Source organism: Dunckerocampus dactyliophorus, chromosome 1 (assembly GCF_027744805.1).
Source record: "Dunckerocampus dactyliophorus isolate RoL2022-P2 chromosome 1, RoL_Ddac_1.1, whole genome shotgun sequence".
Taxonomy (NCBI): domain Eukaryota; kingdom Metazoa; phylum Chordata; class Actinopteri; order Syngnathiformes; family Syngnathidae; genus Dunckerocampus; species Dunckerocampus dactyliophorus.
Genome location: NC_072819.1, coordinates 11,561,769 through 11,582,503, shown reverse-complemented (window position 1 = coordinate 11,582,503; position 20,735 = coordinate 11,561,769). Strand labels below are relative to the sequence as shown.

Below are 20,735 nucleotides of genomic sequence, written 5' to 3'. Positions count from 1 at the left end.
AAAAAAGCATGCAAGCAACATCAAAAAAGCGCAACAATTTCTGAGTGTAAGATTAACAGTAAAAAATGAATTGCGACTGGAGAACAGTTATTACCAAATGTTGTGAAGACCAGTATTTTATTGTGAAAATCAGAACAGGTCTTATGTAAAGTTTACAGCATACCAGCTGATAGACAAGCGGAGAGGCGCAATAAGTATGCACGCACACACAGTGTGTGCGTCCATTCCATGTCGGAGTGACAGCTGCTGAACAACTGAGGAAAATGCAATCGATATTTACCCAGAACGGGAAGGAAACACCGGATCCGGTGAAAGCTCAAGTGAAAGGTGAGGAATGCTAAAGGCCTTTTACATTGTCACTATCGCTCTCCATGCAGGAGGTCAATTATTTTGGTTGAGAGTTAGTGCTGTTGCGACTGTGACTCTTGACCTGTGCTTGTTTGCAGGCTGTGTGCCATCATGGCTACAGGGCACACTGCTAAGGAACGGGCCCGGCCTATTTTCCATGGGTGACACAGAGTACAACCATTGGTTTGATGGAATGTCGCTCATCCACAGCTTCACCTTCAAGGACGGTGAGTTTGGAGACGAAAAATGAGCTCCGATGTTACCATTACCATATTTTTATCATTACATTCGACATCATGCTGCTCTTCCATTGATGTTGGGCTCTGTGTTCTTCCAGGTGAAGTGTTTTACAGAAGTAAATTTTTAAAGAGCCACTCGTACAAGAAAAACATTAAGGCTGGCCGGATCATTGTCTCTGAGTTTGGCACCATGATCTATCCTGACCCCTGCAAAAACATCTTCTCCAGGTTTGTCTCAGATGTACTGTATCAGCCATCTCCTCATTTTTTACTTTTTTGCAAAGCACTCCTGAAGCGCACACACACGAGTGCAAATTTTGCAAAACATGCTCCTGTTGGGAACAGAATATTTTCCACTTTGTGGTAGAAAAGCACGTTGCCGTACTTTGTCTAAAACCGAGTGAAAATATTCCACTCCTAACACTTCCCCTATTGTGTTGACTGTCCATCCATCTGTTTTCTATATCGCTTGTCCTCATTGGGGTCATGGGTATGCTGAAGCTTATCCCAGCTGACTTTGTGCGAGAGGCGGGGTACACCCTGACTGATTGCCATGGCCATATACAGTATACTGTACTAATAACCAGTCACACTTTAGAGTCTACAATTAACCCAACATGCATGTTTTTGAAAATGTGGGAAAAAGCCCGAGTACCTGGAGAAAACCCACACATACGGGGAGAACATGCAAACTCCAACCAGAGATGCCCAAAGGGGCAATCAAACCTTTGATCTCCAGACTGTGCGGCCAACATGCTAATCATGTGATTAGCTATTACACCCCAAAGTTTGACAAGTAAGACAGATCAGTAGGTCCTGGACATTTGGTGGCCCTAAGCAGGATTTGGGCCCTGGCTCATTAACAACTGATGGCATCAGTGTTTGGGGGCCCCTTAGTGGCCATGTGACCCTAAACATTAAGAAACCGCTTAACTGCCCCTTTGATATTTTGTAAAGTAACACATGTAGGTATGCTAAGGGGTTATATATTTTTTTTATTTTAAAACTGCTTTGTGATATAGATGAAAAAACGTATTAGTATGAACTTTGGTCTGAACTTCGGTCTTTGCTTTTTCCCCCCATTTTTGCTGTTGTTTTTCTAAATTTTCCAAATATTTAGACTTTCTTCTGAAATAATTTTTGTAAATTTTCTTCCCGTAATATTATGACTTTACTTCCATAATATTAGAACTTCCTAATTTTTCAAAAATTACAAATTCATTTAGTTTTATTTGTGTCTTATATTAAAAAAAAAAAAAAACTATTTACATTTTTTGCTACTAAAATTACATAATTTTTCCTCACAATAGTACATCATTATTCTTGTAAAATTACAACTTAACCTTGACGGAGAAGATTATCTCCTTCCTGAGCCACCACCTTATTGTGGTGAAGGAATTTGTGTGCCCCAATGATCCTAGGAGCTAAGTTGTCGGGAGCTTTTACGCCCCTGGTAGGGTCACCCATGAGGTCATAGTGGAGGGACCAGACAAAGAGTGGTTCAACAGACCCCAATGAAGAGACAACTTTGGACCAAGATTTCCCTTGCTTGGACGCGGGTCACCGGGGCCCCCCTCTGGAGCCAGGCCTGGTGGTGGGGCACAATGGCGAGCCTCTGGTGGCCAGGCCTACACCCATGGGGCACAGCCTGAAGAGGTAACGTGGGTCCCCCCTCCCATGAGCTCACCACTGATGGGAGGGGCCAAAGGGGTCGGCGAGCTGGGTGGCAGCCAAAGGCAGGGGTCTTGGCGGTCCGCAGTCAACCAATCACCACCTGGTAGTGAGTTGGCTCCGATGGTGGGGTAGGATGCCGGTCAGACCTGGCAGGCCTAAATGTATTTGAGGGTCTGCTGAGAAAGTCTGGCAGAGTCCACTGTCAGAAGGAGCTTCAACTCGCACCTCCGGGAGAGCTTTGACCATGTGCAGAGGGAGGCGGCAGACATTGAGTCCGAGTGGGCCATGTTCCGTGCACCCATCGTCGAGGCGGCTGATTGAAGCTGTGGCGCTAAGGTGGTTGGTGCTGGTCGTGGCGGTAATCCCAGAACCCGTTGGTGGACACCAGTGGTGAGGGATGCCATCAAGCTGAAAGTCCTATCGGGCATTTTTGGAGGCAGCTGGAGGGGGAAGCACAGATGCTGCTGACCTCGACTCGAGATGTTGTGGACCGGTGGAAGGAATATTTCGAAGACCTCCTCTGCCGTGGGCTCTCCTATCTCTGGTGCTGAAGTTGCCGAGGTGGTTAAAAACCCCCTTGGTGGCAGGGCCCAGAGGATGCCCTGAGTTCTTTAAGGCCCTGGATGCTGTGGACATGTCTTGGTTAATAATCAGTAATAATCAAGACTCTTCTGCCTTATATTTAGCAAACATCAACTGCTTGTATTGTTTTTTTAATTTGCTCGTCTTGGTACACTGACTTCCTTACTCAATCCATTCCATAATTTCATTCCGTATACTGCTGTGGGTTTTCAGAGTTGTTCTCGCATATAAGTGTTTCAAGTTTAATTTTCCTCTAAGACCATATTTCCTCTCTTATAGAGAAATACTATATTACCTTTTTGGGTAACAAGTTATTATTAACTTTATGCATTAATTTAGCAGTTTGAAAATTTACTAATCAGCTAATTTTTAATATCTGTGATTTGAAAAATAAAGGGTTTGTATGTTCTCCATATGAATGAATAAATGATTTGTATGTATTTGTATGTATGTAAAAGATCGGTGACCTCACCGATCTTTTTTGCAGTACATTGAAGACCCCATATATCTCCACATAATAAGTTCGACATGGTAATACCAAAGAACAATAAAGCCTGTGGAGTGATTTTTGATCAAGAACAAATTTTGCTTTATTCAATATTGAAGTACAGTCAAACCTGTCTTAGAGGCCACCTTTATAGAACGGGCACCTGCCTATAGCAGCCACTGAAAAATCCCCCGCAGCAAATTTACATGTTATAGACCCTGTGTATAGCAGTCACCTGTCAACGCGGCCAGCAGCCACCCATTTTGTCTCCCTTGGTCAATATCTGACTGCATATAGCGGCCAAATTACCGACTCAAGTAGAAGCTTCATGCACGAAAAAGTTTCGTTTTTCAATCAATGAAGCCGTCGTGTGTAGACTTTAATTACTGAGTCCTAGCTCAGTCACAATCATTCACAAGATCCACACAAACTGTCAGTTGTTCCACATAAAAAGCCGTCTTCTTTTGAGCTTGCTATTTCCTGGTCAAACATGTAACTTTAAGAGCATTTGCACCAAAACATTACCGCAAATTAGGCTGGGAACAGGACGTGCTCCCAGCGACGCTACAATAAAAAAAAAAACAACATACGCTAGCATGCACGCGGCAGCGGGAGCAAAACTGAGTTCGGTTGTACTTAATTAGTATAATATTATATTAATAAGTATTTTAGAATGTACTCACGTCATTTTTGATCAATCCTCATCCACAAATCCATCAAGTCCTCATCTTCTGTATTCGACACAAACAAAGCCGTCTTCTTTTCCGTTCGCTACTAGTCTGTTAACTTGTCAGTGTTATTCAGCTCCGAAGCAAAGAAGGAAACTTCTCCTGTTGCTTCTGCCAACTTTATTTCTTGAACGCGGCCACCAGACAGCAGCTCAGAACACACACACATCTCTCAGCATCGTCTCTCCTTCCTGCTTGCACACAAGGCAAAGGTTAAACAAGCCCCACTACATAGCTGTCCAGCCAATGCCTGTAAGAAATGACACCGTTTATTTCCTGGTGTGAGACAATGTGCACAATGTGTGTCAATACTGTAATGCCGCTTGTTGTGGGGAAGGAGAGACTCACGTCGCCGATGCACTTTAATGGCTTTGTTAACAGTGGAGAACACTGCAGGACTTTACATCCACGCCAACATAAACACACTTCCCAACTCTCTCAAAACTCACAGCTAGCACTGAGCCTAGCTCTCCTGCTCGGGACGCCCACGTCACTTCCCGTCACTTCCTGATGAACTAAAGCTGTAATGACACTCTGCCGTATAAAAAGTAAAATATTAAAAACAAGTGTAAGACATTACTAGCACAGCTTTGTTCTGTGGGTCATGGATATATTCTATCAATTATTAAGCCTCTAGCTTCCTTTTAGTAAGTAAAAACCTTGGCTATGATTGCACTACATTGTCATGTAGACCTACAAAGTACACTTGGAAGAACAAGAGGTGAATAAATGTATTGCAACTGATGTGAAACTGATGAGGGGTAGGATTAAATAAGCTTTGCTTCTTCCTACTCCTTTTTGGACATGCAAAATTGTGAATTGTACTATATGATTTGCTACTGTTTGAGTCATATGCATGTTCAGGATTAAAACCATGGACCATGAACCATGATAATAACAAGCCTAGTAGTGCTGTACAACTTTTATCCGCAGTGCCCTCTACTGGTCAACATTATTATTATTATATTTTTCCCTTTTTTCCCTCTATTGGTCAACATTCAAACTGGACGCCAACCTGTCTATAGAGGCCACCTGTCTATAGCGGCCACTTTTGCAGACTCCCTCTATTGGCCGCTATAGACAAGTTTGACTGTATTTCTAAAACATCTTTTGTTGTATATTTTTGAAATAAGATTTACAACTCAATTTTTCGTCTATTACGATCCCCAGAAGCTGAGCCAGAGCTGAGCCGAAAGGCAAAGCTCTCAATTTACCGGTCGATCTACATTCCTATCCTCACCTATGGTGATTAGCTTTGGGTAGTGACCAAAAGGACAAGATAGCGGGTACATGCGGCCGAAAGGAGTTTTCTCCGTAGGGTGGCTGGGCTCTCCCTTAGAGATGAAGTGAGAAGCACTGTCATCCGGGAGAAGGTCAGAGTAGGACCGCTGCTCCTCCGCATTGAGAGGAGCCCAATGAGATTGAGAGGAGCCAGATGAGATGAGATGCCCCCCGGACGCCTCATAGGGGAGGTGTTCAGGGCACGTCCAACCAGTAGGAGGCCTCTGGGAAGACCCAGATAATGTCTCTCAACTGGCCTGGGAACGCCTCAGGATCCGCCGAGAGGAGCTGGACAAAGTAGATGGGGAGAGGGAAGTCTGGGCTTCCCTGCTTAGCTGCTGCCCCAGCAACCCGACCTTGGATAAGCGGAAGAAGATGGATGGATGGATGGATCGTTAGATTATATATTTTTTTTATCCTTGTAAAATTACTGCTGATTTTTCCCTTTTTGCAGTTTTCTTGTTAAATTATATTATTAGAATAAAAAAAACAGCTGCGTGCAGGAAGTAGCCCCTGGGCCGCACTTAGGCTATGCATAGAAAAATGCCTCTGAGTCAGATTGACTTGAGGGGCATGGGCGGGACCATAAGTCACTGACAGTTTGTCTGATGATTACAAAACGTAGAGGATATCTGCACCACAGATGTCATTCACAGAGGAAAGCGTGTGTTTTCACAATATACTGTATTTTCCTCTCCAGAGCAGTGACGCATCTCTGCAACATCTTTCCCAACTTTACGGACAACAACCTGATTAATATTGTCCGCTACGGCCAGGACTATTATGCTTCCTCCGAAATCAACTACATGAACCAGATTGATCCTTTCACCTTGGAAACAGTTGGCAGGGTGACTCTCAATCAAATACTCTCAAATTTTAAACCGTAAGCCTGACCAACAAGTCGTCTTTTCAACTTTTCCCCCGCTTCAGGTCAACTACAGGAATCATATTGCCATCAATTTGGCGACGGCCCACCCCCACTACGATGACGATGGCAACACATACAATATGGGCACTGCCATCATGGGGCTTGGCCCACCCAAGTATGTCATCTTTAAAGTCCCAACTGGTGCTTCAGGTAGTCTCAATTTCATTTGCCATCTTATGCTGCAAGCTCATGGCGTTTCATCCGAGTCACTTGTATTAGATCCTGAGCAGAAGAAACCAGCCCTTCAGATGGTGCAACAGGTCGGCTCGCTTCCTTTTCGCTCCACACTGTTCCCGAGCTACTTCCACAGCTTTGGCATGACAGAGAACTTCATTGTATTCGTGGAGCAACCCTTCAAACTAGACATAGTCAAACTGGCCACTGCCTACCTACGTGGCATTAACTGGGGAAGCTGTCTAAAGTTCGACAAGGATGACATTGTGAGTTGTGTCCAGACACCAACGCAATCATATCAACCAGCAACTGACTCTCTGCTCTTTCTAGACCTTGTTTCACCTGATCAACCGGAGGACCGGGAAAAGAGTTTCAACTCAATTCTATGGCGACGCCCTGGTTGTCTTCCATCACATTAATGCCTACGAGGCTGATGGCCATGTGGTGTTTGACCTAATAACCTACAAAGACAGCAATCTGTACAACATGTTCTACATGAAGAACTTGAGACTCAATACCAGCAGCTTCACTGAGTCCAACGCCAACTCCTCGCCGCCACTCTGCCAGAGGTTCGTCCTCCCACTAAATGTCAGCAAGGTAAACTCAGCATAAGAAACGCATGGGCATAGGTGACCACTAAGTATCTCATCAGAGATCATCCAATTGTTAATGGTATAATAGTTTGCTAATGATACAGTACTGTATTTGTACGCTCTTCAATATTTGGTACGTTTGTTATGTTCTAGCCTTTCCTTTAAACAATTTAACCCATAAAAACCCATAGTAACACGCTTGTCAAAAACATTTTCAAATGTGGTATACAGCTTTGTGCTTGACTTGAACTCATGAAGTCCCTAAGTGACGTATACAAAACATTTGTTGAGTGGTTGTCATATAACAACATCAAGTGTTGTCATTGGTCAATGACAATACAATTGAACACAAAATGAGTAGGTTTGGATTTTTTTTTGTCCCTTAATATAACAAGTTTCATTTAAAAACTGCATTTTATGTTCACTTGTGTTGTTTAATATTTCAATTTGTTTAATGATCTGAAACATTTAAGTGTGATGAACGTGCCAAAAAAAAAAAAGAAATCAGGAAGGGGGCAAACACTTTTTCACACCACTGTATAGACAAGTATTCACACTCTCACTCATACCTATGGAAAGTTTTGTCACCAATTAACCAACATGCATGTTTTTTGTATGTGGGAGGAAACTGGAGTACCTGGAGAAAACCCACACACGCCCCAGGAGAACATGCAAACTCCACACAGAGGTGTCCAACAGAGATTTGAACCCAGATCTTCCAGAATTCCTGACTGTGTGGCCAACAACCACTACGCGGCCGTGCGGCCTATTAGGGTTAGGGTTCAATGGGCAAATTTTAATATTTATTTATTTTATCATTTTGGCTTTATTTTCATCATGAAAGCAGAAAAATGTCTCTTCCAGGCAGAGGCAGTGGGCTACATTCTGTGAAAAGTGTGCGTTGAGGTGGACCCTGAGAATAAAGCAGTAGCAGTATCAGTAGCAGCCGACACCTTGGACCCAAATGTGCTGTAGTGTTTTCTTGGGTTTGCTAACTTTTATTGAAGACTCAAAATTTCAGCTGTGTGACAGTGCTCCCTTCTGCACTAACATTGCCCAAAACCAGTTTGTTGGAATCACCACGCAGAAAAAGTATTACAGGAGATCAAGCAGCTGTTTACCACCAGTCCAATCCTGAGGCAACCTGCCCCTTCCAGGCATACAGGGCAGGCATTGTCAAGGTGTACACCTCTGACACCGGTGTAGGAGCAGCATTAATCTCAAAGGATTGAAGATCAAAAGCTGCACCCGTGTGATTTTTATTCCAGTTGCCTATCCCCAGCAGAGAGGAACCATTTCTGCAAAAATGTATCATACAAGAAGGGTAACCTTCCATCTTGCTAGACGGGCCGTTTTTCGGCCAATTTTAGTTCTGACTCACCTACAGACTAGAAATATGAAACCTGACGCCCTCTCTCGTGGAATGTGTTTTTCACACCAGGTGCTTCTTTATCTCAACCGCTTTCTCTCAGTCCACTCACAGTACTTTTCCATTTCTACAGAATACACAGAGAATCACAGTGATACTTGAATGTTTGATTAACTTCAGATAATAAAATATAGAGTAAGTACACACATTGGTATTTGACATTGTAAGATATGTAAGAAAATCCTTAACATTTCCCTCCTGTTTATCGAAGTACATAAAACATCACAACAACCTTACTTCTTTTGATTTTCTATGAGTTGGTCACACAGATGTACAATATGATAGACAGGAGTGAGACGTATGCTTTAAGGAACAAAGTAAAACACACTATACACATATTTTACACTTCAGAGTCTGACTCGTGATCCTCGTGATTGTTCATGAGGGTCTGAACCTCTTCATGCAGATTAATTTGTACTTCTCTGAACATTTTGTCAAACAGTCGTAACACAACAAAACGGATGCATGGAAGAAGGTGAAAGCCGCTACAATAACATGAGGGTGGTCAAGATTGACAAAGCAACATTTTTCCATGGGCCAAAAATAGAAGCGAGCCATTGTTCTATGGGATTATTTACTCCTGAGTGAGAAATCATAGTTTTAGAAAACATCTGTAACCCTTCCAGAGTTTTGGTGACTGATCCATCTGGGGCTTGTTATTGGGAATGAAAGTGTAGCATTGATCTCCAAACATAACGCAAACTCCATCTTTCTCGGCCAATAACATATCTAGGGCCATTCTGTTTTGATAAGCCACAAGCATGTAGTTGTTCGGCAGTGGCTGTATCAAGTGCTAACGTGTAGTTGGTCAAGCGTAGGAATTGTAATGGATGTAGTTGATTTGATCTACATTTTTATTTGGGGTGACCGGGAAGAGGGCGGAAATGACAGGGATATTCTCAAAACCAGTAGCTATCTGATCCATGAGTTTTTACTCGTTTGGAACCCCTCTAGGCACCCCAATGCCTAGATGTATGTGGGGTTGTGGCTCACTTCTGGTAAATTGATGTGTACTAATCTGTCATGTCTGTGTTTAGATGCTTGGTCATAAGTAGCCTTTGGAATAAAGATGTTAGTTGGGAACACAAAAGTAACTTGAGCACAGACTGTTAGGGTAAGTGACCCCTAAGAGTTCGAGTTCCTGGGCCAAGTGGTACATGTGGCGGAGGCTGCTCTTGCTGTGGTTACTGAAATGAAGACCAATGCCGTCAGGACAAACCCCAGTCTCCGCAGGTTGCTCATCGTTGCAGCGCTCAGGGGCAGAGGTTACAGCACATATCCCTGAGAAACCACTTTGTCGTCTCTGCTTAGAAGTGCGAAGTCCTGCGCCTTAGCTTTGTTTTACCGCGATGAAGCGGCCGTGGTGTTGCCGGGTCAGGTCTCCCTGTGGCTAACTCCGGTGAGGGTACGGTGCTTGCAATGAGACAGATGAATCCACCCTGTCCGTCCCTCGACTGTCACTGCAGTCGGCGTCGTGAGGAGCACTTTAAAGGGGCCTTCCCACCGCTCGCTGGACCACGTCTTCCGCTTGATGACATTGATGGTCATCCAATGCGTATGGGTTGGTGCTGACAAAGGGTTGCCTGGCAGTTCACTGGAATCACAACCACTCCGTACTTCCAAAGTTTTCTTCATGAAGTATGCCAAATCATGAACTGAGTCCGGGGTGTCTTTAGGTTTCAAAGTCAAGTCAGTTAAATTGTACTGTCGGGGTCAATGACTGTCCTACGGCTGGCACTATGCGCATGTTCATTTTAACAATATCAATACATTCAGGCCAAGGGCGGCCTGTTTCCTTTGTTGTTTTACATAGCTTGTTCTTAATAGTGCCATTCGTTCTTTCAAACCAATCTGCTGATTGCGGGTGATACACACAATGTCTTTTCAGGTCTATTTTAAAATGCTCTCCAATCTATCACTTTGTTCCAAAAATGTGTTCCATTGTCACTCCTAATTACTTGTGGAATTCCAAATGTTGGGATTATACCTTTGCATAATGCTTTTGCTACTGTGAGTGCATCTGGTTTGGCCGTTGGATATATTTCAACCCATTTTGAAAAGGCACCAATGATTATAAACAGTATTCAACACCTTGAATTTTGTTTAATTGTATAAAATCCATGTGTATGGTATGGAATGGATGTGGGGGGTCTGGGAAGCTCCCCCTTTTAGGGCGGACCTGCCCTTGTGGATTATTCTTAATGCAAATGCTGCATTGTCTGCATATTTTGTAGAATATAATGTAAATCCGTGTGTAATTAATGTAATCTATTAATGATCTCCACCATCCCTCCTGTTGAGACATGGCACAACCCATGACTCAATTCTGCTGCCCATTTGAACATAGAACGCGGTATCCACGGTTTGTTATGAGGTCCGACTTAAATGTCATTCTTCACAAGGGTGGCTCCGTTAGTGAGCCAAACTTTTTTTTCTGAGGTAGGTGCTTGGTGTTTAGTTTTTGGAATGTCCTGCTGAATGTTCTGTGTGCTTTTGTCATCGTGCAGATAGTGGCATGGTCTTGCACAGCATCTTTTGCTGCTCTATCAGCTAGCCTGTTGCCCACAGTGACATCGTCGTTGGCTTTTAGGTGTGCTTCGCACTTACAGATTGCTAATTGTTTGGGTAACAGGACTGCATTTAACAAATCTTGAAGTATAGCTTTATGTGCTACTTCCTTGCCAGTAGTAGTTTTAAACCCTCTGAGTTGCCACTGTCTGCAGAACACAGCTGTATGCGAAATGACTGTCTCTGTAAATGGTGACATTTCTATCCTTGAATAATTTGCATGCTTCTGTTAATGCGATCAATTCAGCTGCTTGAGCTGACAAATTCGACTTCAGTCTTGACTGTTTGTGTCACGTCTTGTTCTTGGCATAGTGGCGATGACTCCAGTATGCAGAAAGCAGGCCCTAGTTGCAGGAAAAACTTATCGTTTAATGATGGCCGCAGCGCAGCGGCAGGAACTCAATAAAGCAAGCTTTGCAATAGCGTGTCAGGCTTACACGAACACAAACACAGACACCGACACCGACAATGCAACAACAAAGAAAGATGCACGCACCTGAACTAAATAGGACAACTCAAATTAGCAACAGGTGCAAGAGAGAAAGAAAGCAAAGCAAGCGGACACAAACCAGGCAAAACAGGAAGTACTACCAAAATAAGAGCATAGAACATGAACTAAGGCATAAAAGTGTAAACACACTAAACTGTCACACGGGCTAACTCATAGATCGTGACAGTTTGAGCACTTTTGAGGTAGCTGTGATAGCGAATCCCACCATATTTTTACCTAATTCGTCTTTTCTTGCAGAACCATCTACAAACACTGTTTGTCCTGTACTTAGGGGTGTGTCTTGTATGTCCGGTCGTGGTTTGTAGATTGTTTCTGCTTTGTGTATGCAATTGTGTGGGCTTCGATCACCAGGGAGAGGTAGCAGTGACGCTGGGTTAAGCATTGAGCATCTCTCAATGGTGACGTGTGGTTGTGATAGCAACGTGGCTGTGCACATCAGATGACGTGATAGAGACAAGAAAGCCATGTTTGTCTGGAGCAACAATGCTGACACTGCATGTGGAACCTTGAGTGTGAGGGGATGAAACAGAACGACTTCCACCGATGCAGTGAGCGATCACTGCATCGGTGGAAGTCGTTCTGCGGCCAGAACATCTTGAACACAAATGGCAGTGGCCCGTGCCACTGGGTCTAATTGTTGAGAATAGTACGCAACAGGGCTCAGCTTGTCGCCATGTTTTTGTAACAGAACGGTGGTCATAAGGTCATTGTTTTTGCATCAACAGTCTGAATGAACAGTGATCTGATCGTGCATTGTCAGGGGTGTGGTTTAGATGAGATCTTGGAGCGGGGGTACTAGCACTGCGTAGTCTAGTGCCCATGCTCTACAATAGTTGCAAAGTCCCAAGAAGGCCATCATTTGCTTCTTGGCGCGTGGTTTGGGAGCATCTACAATAGCTCTTTCACGATCCTGATTGGCCATATTTTGTCAAAGTATGGCCTACATATTTGACTTCACGTTGCCATAGTTGCATTTTGTCACGGCTGACCTTGTTTCCGGTGTCAGCAAGGTATTTAAGTAAGGCCATTTTGTCCTTTTTTACATTGTTCACGTATAAGATAAGATATTGCCGACGTAGATTAGAATTTGGCTCCTGTTTGGTGGTGTAAATTTGGATAAGCACGTTGTTGTTTTTTGACTGAAAATCATCCCTGCGTCCCGTAGTTGTTGAATGACAGGTTTTATCCCCTCCTCAGCATCGGGCTTTGTCTGAGGGCATTGTCTGAGAAATGATTTGAATTCTGAAGATCCTTTGATCTGGTTCGGCATTTCTCATACGTCCTACATCGTCTACTCCTTTACTCCATAGCGAGTCTGAAACCTGTTTCTTGCTCCACCGTGAGGGGGAAACAGTTTGTCAGTTTGCAATGTGAACGTTGGGAGTCAATGTTGCTCTGATTTTTTTGTGAGATGCGGCTCCATCCTGTGGATGGTGATACTTTGCCTATCGTACTTTCTTTCCAGTCTGTTATGCGTTGCACTTGGAGGGCGTATCTGCTCATGGTGTGCCACTGGGTGTTTTGTTAGGGACACGTGACGCGCACACCAATCAGATGTTATTGGCTTAACGGCCTTAGGAGGATTTATATCACAAAAGGATGTAGCCTTTCTGTAATCTAAATAATTCAGTTCACAACTTTGTGGGCCTAGTTTGAAAAGCTCAGCAGTATACTCGTGATCTGGGACGGGCATGTTTATACCGCGTTGTCATGTGTAACGTGTATTGCGTCATGGAGTCATATGGTTGATTTACGGCACTTTGGGCTGTCGTTAATAAATGTAGTGCGGTTTGGGCGGTATCTTTTGGATGTTAAGACTACAATAGGAACGTTTACTGAATGTTTTATGACTGTGAGAAGTCCATCAGCTGTGGGACGACAGCCAACTCGAGCTGTAACATTAGCTCACGTCCCATCAGGTTGTGTGGACACAGAAGAACTTGAGCTGTCATGACATCTGTGTTAAGTGACTGTTATTTGTAGTGGCGCACTTAGGGATGTCATTTTAATACCGTTTGCAGACATTACTCAGATGGCTAAGTTGCTTGTTGGGAAATTTTGAACATATCTGATGACTATTTTTTCAGCTCCTGAATCTACCAAAAATAGCATTGTCTTACATTCACTTCAGTTAATATTGGGTCTGACTTTTGGGCCTATTTCTTATGCTGCCATAAGCATCACTTCCTGCTTCAAAACCCTTCCTCACTTCCTGCATCAACCGCATTATTGACTTTCTTGTTCTTTTTTGGTTCTAGTCATTGGTTCTCAATCCCTTCTGTCCGTGTTTTGCGGACACTGTCTGACTTGGTGTCCTTGTTTGTGACAGAGGAAACAACGTCCTTCACGCTTATGTTTTTCCCCCTCTTCCACTTCATCTGTCCTTCTGTACTGACTTCCTTGGTTCCTGCTCTGGTTCTGTCCCTTTGCATTCCTTTCTAACACATGACTGGAACGCTGTTCTAGTCATATAGATTGCGGTTGCATTTTTCTTAGCTTTTTCAGCGATTACCTTTTCTGTACGGACTGCATACATTCACCCTCTGAATTCCTGTACAGTCTCAATATCGTTTTGGGTCGTTTGTCCAATTATTCCGTAATCGGGGGTTTTACGGAAGACTCATCTTATTGCATGAAATAGAGGGTGCAGTTTGTGGCTCACTGCATCTGGAACCATAAATCTGTGTGTTATCGGGCCAACGGGGTCCCAATCCCCTCTAACCAAATGCCATTTTATCACTGTTAAATGCATGAGAGTTTGTTGTGTTGCATACCGTTTAAATGGTAGATTTTAAATGGAAGATTTTGTAGGCATGGAAATCTTCAATAAATCTTCCAACGTCTACCTCCGGTTTAGTCACATGTTCGGTTGTATCCTTTTTTAGTCCATATACGGTAGACTCTGATAGTTGGGGGTTGGCTGGTTCCTGCCTGTGGGTTCGCGACTTCCACAAGAGGAAAAGCTTCCATCCCGTCAACTTCATACTCAGTGTTGCGGCTAAAGCTAACCTTTTTTTGTATTTGGGTTACTAAAACACTTTCAGTGCTCATGTCTTTACTCTAATCGCCCACCGTTCCTTGTGAACGGGTGCTTGGGCCTGCCGAAGTATATTTTGGAGGTGGACTGTTCACAATGGGAGGGGCACTTGGTAACTCTGGGTATAATTTTGATAAGGGCACTGATGTCTCTGTGTTTTGTTGTTTTGGTGAATTTTCCTTTGAGTTGGTCGGTTCTTTACTTTTGACCTTCTCCTGGTTTCATTAACCTCTTTTCTTAGTACTGCGCATTTTTTTTTTACGTTATTCCGAGTGCGCGCTTCACTTATCTGTTTGCCGGGACATTCCTTGTTTCGTCCCTTTTGCCTGTCATGGATGACTAATTTGCAGACTAGTTCGGACACGCTTGTCACTTATCTGGATGTGTAATGAAGTCGTAATGTTTTTGCCATTTGTACTAAGTGGATCCAGGATATGTTTTTTCCATGTATTTAATCTTGTCTTTAACAGTCTCAGGCTTTCTGCCTGTATTTCTGTTTTATCCATTATGAAACTATGAGCCGGTGTGATGTCGGTATGAAATGCAAAGTGCCTAATCACAACCTCGATGCCAAGCTTCTACCTGAGACTTGTGTCTCAGGCGGACATCGACTGGGTGTCGTATCACAGTTGTGAGTGCGTTTTAGATCAATACTGAATCACGTTGGCAGTTCAAGCTCAGTTCAATAATTCTCCACTTTAATAAGTGGGAGGAGCTTGCGCAGACACCATCAGGTTTCCACTCCTTGTTTATTGGTCCGAGAATCCATTTACTACTGAACACACTCACTCACAAACCATTCATACCATTCTTACAGTCTGGCCAGTCGTTAAAAGTCCAAGGGACCACGTTTCATGTCCAAGGGACAGTTGACTGAAATTTCCACGAAGACCTGTGTCTCAGTAAGACTGTCAATTACTTTATACAGTCAGGGTGTCCTTTTGGATATGTTAACTTCAATCTCACACCAACGTTCATTTGATATACATTAACTTAACCTCATACTAGGAAAGTTCCAGTCACAGAGTACTGGAGTCTCCAATACTCAGTCAAGTCACTCAACCAACCTTAGTTGTGGACCGTTGAGGAAGCGGCTGACTGTGGAATGTGTTTTTCACACCAGGTGCTTCTTTATCTCAACCGCTTTCTCTGTCCACTCACAGTACTTTTCCATTTCTACAGAATACACAGAGAATCACAGTGATACTTGAATGTTTGATTAACTTCAGATAATAAAATATAGAGTATGTACATACATTGGTATTTGATATTGTAGGATATGTAAGAAAATCCTTAACAGACATGTTCGACATGAAGAACTTGAGACTGAATACCATGAGTAATGCATGGCTTGCCAGGAGTCAATAGTACTAACTCAATCAATAGTACTAGCTTAGCAAGAGGGGTTTTTGGTGGCCCGCGAAGGTCCCTAGAGAAGCACTCCTCAGCCTCAGAGACGGCCCAATTCCTCGTCGATCATGTCTTCAGACTTAATGGAATACCCACAGACATTGTCCCGATTGGTGACCATAGTTCATATCCCTTGTATGGAAGGTGTTGTGAGCCAATTACAGGCTCTATGGGCTACTATGCCCAGTCGAACGGCATAGTGAGAGAGCCACCCAGGACAGACACATATACTCCACATAGAGTTTTACCTTTAAAATTGCTATGAAAAACCTGAGGAGACGTATTTGTAGCAAAGATGGTAATACGCCACTCAATAAATGTTGTGGTTTGAATTGTTTTGAATTAATATGTTCTTTTGTTCAATGCAAAGTACATTTGTGGTGCTAAGCACAAAAAGCTGTAATATATAATAAATCTTTATGTTGTACAGGAGACACCAAAAGGAGTCAACTTGGTGACCCTGGAGGACACGACCGCCAAGGCAATAATGAAGGACGATGGTGCAATCCACTGTGAGCCGGACCCTCTGTTCGAAGGTCGGCATAAGCAGCTATACAGCTATAATTTAGTGGTAAACACCCCCCAAGTGATGAACACCATTGTGCACTCTGTCGTCAGGTCTGGAGCTTCCAAACATCAACTACAAGTTCAATGCAAAGAAGTACAGGTACTTCTATGGCTCTAGAGTGGACTGGTCACCGCAACCTAATAAGGTCAGAGCAACTAACTCAATGACATCACAAGTGGCCTCAGAGGCTGCGATGTGCAACACTACAATTACACAACTTTCACCTCACAGATCATCAAGTTTGACACTGTGACCAGGACACATGCAGAGTGGCAACAGGACAACTGCTACCCATCAGAACCTGTATTTGTGGCGTCGCCCGGAGCTGTGGATGAAGATGATGGTGAGCTTTGGCTCAACCAACGCCATACAAGTTATTTTTTCTGAAAAATTCTGTCACTTCTCTGTAGGTGTTATCTTGTCATCCGTCATCTCTCTGGATTCAAACATCTCACCATTCATGCTTGTGCTCAATGCCAAGACCTTTGTGGAGCTTGCCCGGGCTGCCATCCCTGCCAGCGTCCACTTGGACCTTCATGGACATTACATCCCCACAGTCAACTGAAAGCCAAATGTGGGACTTCCCCTGTATGTTGTCACAGATTCAAGTTGAGAAACAGAACTTTACAAGAACCAGAATCACAAAGAACGTTCCCAAGTGCCACAAGCACCAATCATCCCCCCCTCACACAAACAATAAGTCATTGTTTAACTTTCATGGGACTTTATTACATCAGCACTGCAGTAAAACACTTCAGAGAGTTGTCCTGTCCACCCTTTTCTCCACCCGCCAACATGGCAGACAAAGCGTGCATCAAAAGTATCAACAAAGTGTTATCTTTGTGACTGGCGAAGGTTGCTACTGATGCTTCCTTGTGTACAAGTCCCATAATGCACCCTGGCAGACTCAAAATCCAGGGACTGGTTAAGCGTCAGACAGGAAGCAACAGCAACCATGAATCGGAGCAGAGAACAAGAATACAGGCACGTTGGAATACTGAGAGCGTTCTCACAGAAAGACTCTTTCATGTCATGATGGGACACGAGGCGCCTCCTATTCCTCTGCGAGTTGCTCAGATGATCTCAAAGGTCTTCTTGAGTTCCATGATAAGCTGCCAGTCAGTCTTCTGCATCTCGTCTCGGAACCAGTTCTTCAGTGCGTCGATGGACGCCCGTGTGATCTGCAACACAGCGACGGTGTTATTACAGACTCAGAAAGTGCTCCTCAGTTGTGGTGGTTTTTGTTGTTGCACCACAGACATGATTTGTGTGCTGTTAATGTGAAAAACATCATATTCTTGTTCCACAGCAGGGGGCTGTGAGCACCACTAGAAAAAATAAATTCCTCAATCCAAATTTTTTAATCCAATGTGAACCAAAGATAGATAATGCTCTGGACATATGCAAATTGTTAAATGTCAGTAGTGTTTCATGGAACTCAGTGTAGTTCTTACATAATCTTGCTAACTAGCAAAACAACCGACAGGCTTGATTTACGTGGGAGCCAAGCACCTCTGGAAAGCGTACAAAAGAAAGACAATTTAACCATCACTGGGGGTCTTTTATACATGGTCAACATTCACTATTTAAATCAAAAATATTGCACATTATCAGATAAGGAACATCTAAAAAAAATAAAGTGATACTTCTATATGCCATGCTGTTTGACAAAAACGTGTATCTGTTTTCGTACGGCCAAACACTGCGCCTCATAACTAGTCTTTTTACTCGCATATCATTCCGCAGAATCGAGTGCCCAAACAAAGTAACAAAGTCACGTTACTGATACTGTCCAACTGTGCTTGTGTCTTTATTACAAAAATGTGCCTTGTTTTTTTTTTTTTTTTAACTTCTTTCACTAACAATGCACGTAATAGGGATTCACCTATTGCCTTTACTAAAAAAAAAAAAAAAAAACTACAACATTTTACATACATGTTGTTATTACATGGTTTATAGTAGGAGTGTAACTATTCATCGAGTACATCGATGTATCGATTTATATTCGTATGATTCAACTACGATACATTGATCAATGTCTGGCAAGTTTCCATTACGACGACATATCGATTAAACTTTGTTTAAAAAGTCAATCGATTGCATTGATACTAGGAAATAAAGCATCGGATTTAAGCACGGCAGGCTTTATATGGATGCGTGTTTTTAGCACTTTTAATGATAAAGAGATGTTAGACGCTACTTGACAACGAAATGTCTCTCATCCAGGTATTTATTTCACAGTCAAACTGGTTGAATTTTTGGCTAAAAAGTTACTGAATTGATTTAAAGTTACTGAATCGGTTTGGATCGTAATGTTCTAAATCAACCAATATCGTTCTTGAATCGTATCGGCAACCATGAATCGTGATACGTATCGAATTGTTATTAAAATGAATTGTTACACCCCTAGTTTAGTAAAAGGCATATTCATGATAATATGTAACTTACAGTTTAACTTGCAGTATTTTGATCATTTTAAGCATTACCGGAACTTCTTTCCTGGGCGCATTGACGTCACAGAGCACATAGCAACTAACGCTACAGGATAGAAAGCACGTTCTGTGTTTTTATACATTCATGGTAGACTTTATGAGAGCTGCCGCCACCAACTACTTGGGATAAATGATGATCCAAACCCTTATCTTTTTGAAACTTGAATATACAGAGGATGAGCTACAGGTTTTATAAGCTGACCGGACAAGAAGAGTGGGGGAAACGTAGGAGCAGGCGGGGGCCGAAAGAGTCCGAAAGAGAACCGGCACGACTTGGTGGTGTAAATGTGGAGCTTGCCAACCGGATCAACCAAATCGAGTATTTCTGCTGCACTGAGTGGTACAGTGTTACGATCAACGGAAAGGCAAGGAGGTCACTCCTCCAAGACACTGCATCACGATGAAGAATTGTTAGCGCTAACAAACCTTGCAATGGCAGAAACATTTTTCCACCTACTCAAAATCAACTGAAAAGACGCCGTAGGCCAGCTGGAGCAGACATTACTGCCCATCAAGAATGTCACCATGATACTGATTCTGATACATGCAGCACATAGTGCTTGATATCACAGCTATTGGAAAAAATGGCCGTGCAAAATACTTTTAGGGGAGGACTACTCATTTGCCATGGTTATCCAATTCGTGGTGTGAATGATATGACATTTTTTTAACAAACTATTTTAAACGCTATATTCATTTATTGACGGTCCCTCGTACAAACAACCAGCGTTTCGAGCAGCACTTCCTGTGCGAGCAGTGAGGGCATAATATCCAACATAAAGCTAACTTCACCCCGGTAAACCGCAGATATGTCTGCATGGGGGCGTTTTCTTCTTGCAGGTGGCGGGAGTCGAGTGGCAACCAGCTTTGAGGCGCATTAGCAGACCTAACATGTTAGTGTGTGGCCTAGAGTTCTGAGCGTTAGACTGCAATCGTGGCGGAAGACGATATTATTATCCCATCTTCAAAATACAGTGGATCGGCATCCCAATAATTTACAGCTGGGAAAAACCACAAGGACTCGTCTAATCCTCATGAGTTTATCATGAATGACGACGTCTTTCTGACTGTCTTGGACACTGTGGACACTGTGGACACCCATGTAAACAATGGCAAAGAAAGCCTTAATCCTTCAGACACAGAGCACTTTGATTTTAAATCATCTTGCTTTGGATTTGATTTACTGAAACTTTAATAATAAATAATAAACTGGCCTAGTATTGTGTTTATTTACATTGCATTAATGTAGAACTATACTATTCAAACTACCCTGAAGTTTGAAATGTGGTGGAAATGTGCGTTTCCACCACATTTCAAACTGGTGTGAATGTAAATGGTTGTTTGTCTATAGTGTCTAATGAGGCATAGAAAATGGATGGATCTCATCGACAAGAAATAAAGAGTATGGATCGTTTTGTTAAAAGCCCACATTGACACTGAAGTACTCACAGGAGGACATGCACTCACCTTGCTGACTATAATGTCGGTGGCCTCAAAATGGCGGCCATACATCTTGGGTGACTCGCCCGGGATGGGTTCAATCTTGATGCAGATCTCCTGACCTTTTTTGGCGCTATCCACTGCCTTGTGGTTGATCTCAATGCTGGTGACCACACCAATGTCTACAAACTGGACCACGCAAACAGACGTCATGAAGAGAACACTATCAAGAACAACAAGATGGCG

The 20,735-nt window shown here is 43.1% G+C and overlaps 2 protein-coding genes across 3 annotated transcripts in view; one reads left to right on the top strand and one right to left on the bottom strand.

The window, feature by feature from the left end:
* Positions 1 to 217: 217 nt before the first annotated feature.
* Positions 218 to 18,338, top strand: bco1l (beta-carotene oxygenase 1, like). 2 transcript variants are annotated; one of them, XM_054776159.1, is made up of 11 exons: positions 218 to 327; positions 447 to 575; positions 686 to 815; positions 6,040 to 6,187; positions 6,270 to 6,417; positions 6,487 to 6,707; positions 6,772 to 7,038; positions 16,420 to 16,525; positions 16,608 to 16,702; positions 16,789 to 16,900; positions 16,968 to 18,338. In XM_054776159.1, exons 1-11 carry the CDS (start codon positions 264 to 266, stop codon positions 17,120 to 17,122), a joined length of 1,575 nt encoding a protein of 524 aa, XP_054632134.1. In that variant the 5' UTR covers positions 218 to 263; the 3' UTR covers positions 17,123 to 18,338. The 2 variants fall into 2 exon arrangements, with proteins under 2 accessions (XP_054632134.1, XP_054632124.1); XM_054776149.1 differs by having other exon boundaries at positions 6,270 to 6,707.
* Positions 17,251 to 20,735, bottom strand: part of eif5b (eukaryotic translation initiation factor 5B) — a 29,945-nt gene continuing 26,460 nt past the window's right edge. The window contains exons 25-26 of the mRNA XM_054776136.1: positions 20,517 to 20,678; positions 17,251 to 17,738 (exon numbers count right to left, since the gene is read on the bottom strand). Of these exons, the coding sequence (XP_054632111.1) occupies positions 17,631 to 17,738; positions 20,517 to 20,678 (270 nt within the window). The 3' untranslated portion in view covers positions 17,251 to 17,630. The remainder of the gene's footprint in view (positions 17,739 to 20,516; positions 20,679 to 20,735) is intronic.

Bases quoted from the DNA above. Each gene is read 5' to 3' on its own strand.
- bco1l (XM_054776149.1), top strand. From the start codon at position 264: ATGCAATCGATATTTACCCAGAACGGGAAGGAAACACCGGATCCGGTG. The intron at 816-6,039 runs GTTTGTCTCAGA...TTTCCTCTCCAG, and splicing joins TGCAAAAACATCTTCTCCAG to AGCAGTGACGCATCTCTGCA. The intron at 6,188-6,269 runs GTGACTCTCAAT...CCCCCGCTTCAG, and splicing joins CCTTGGAAACAGTTGGCAGG to GTCAACTACAGGAATCATAT.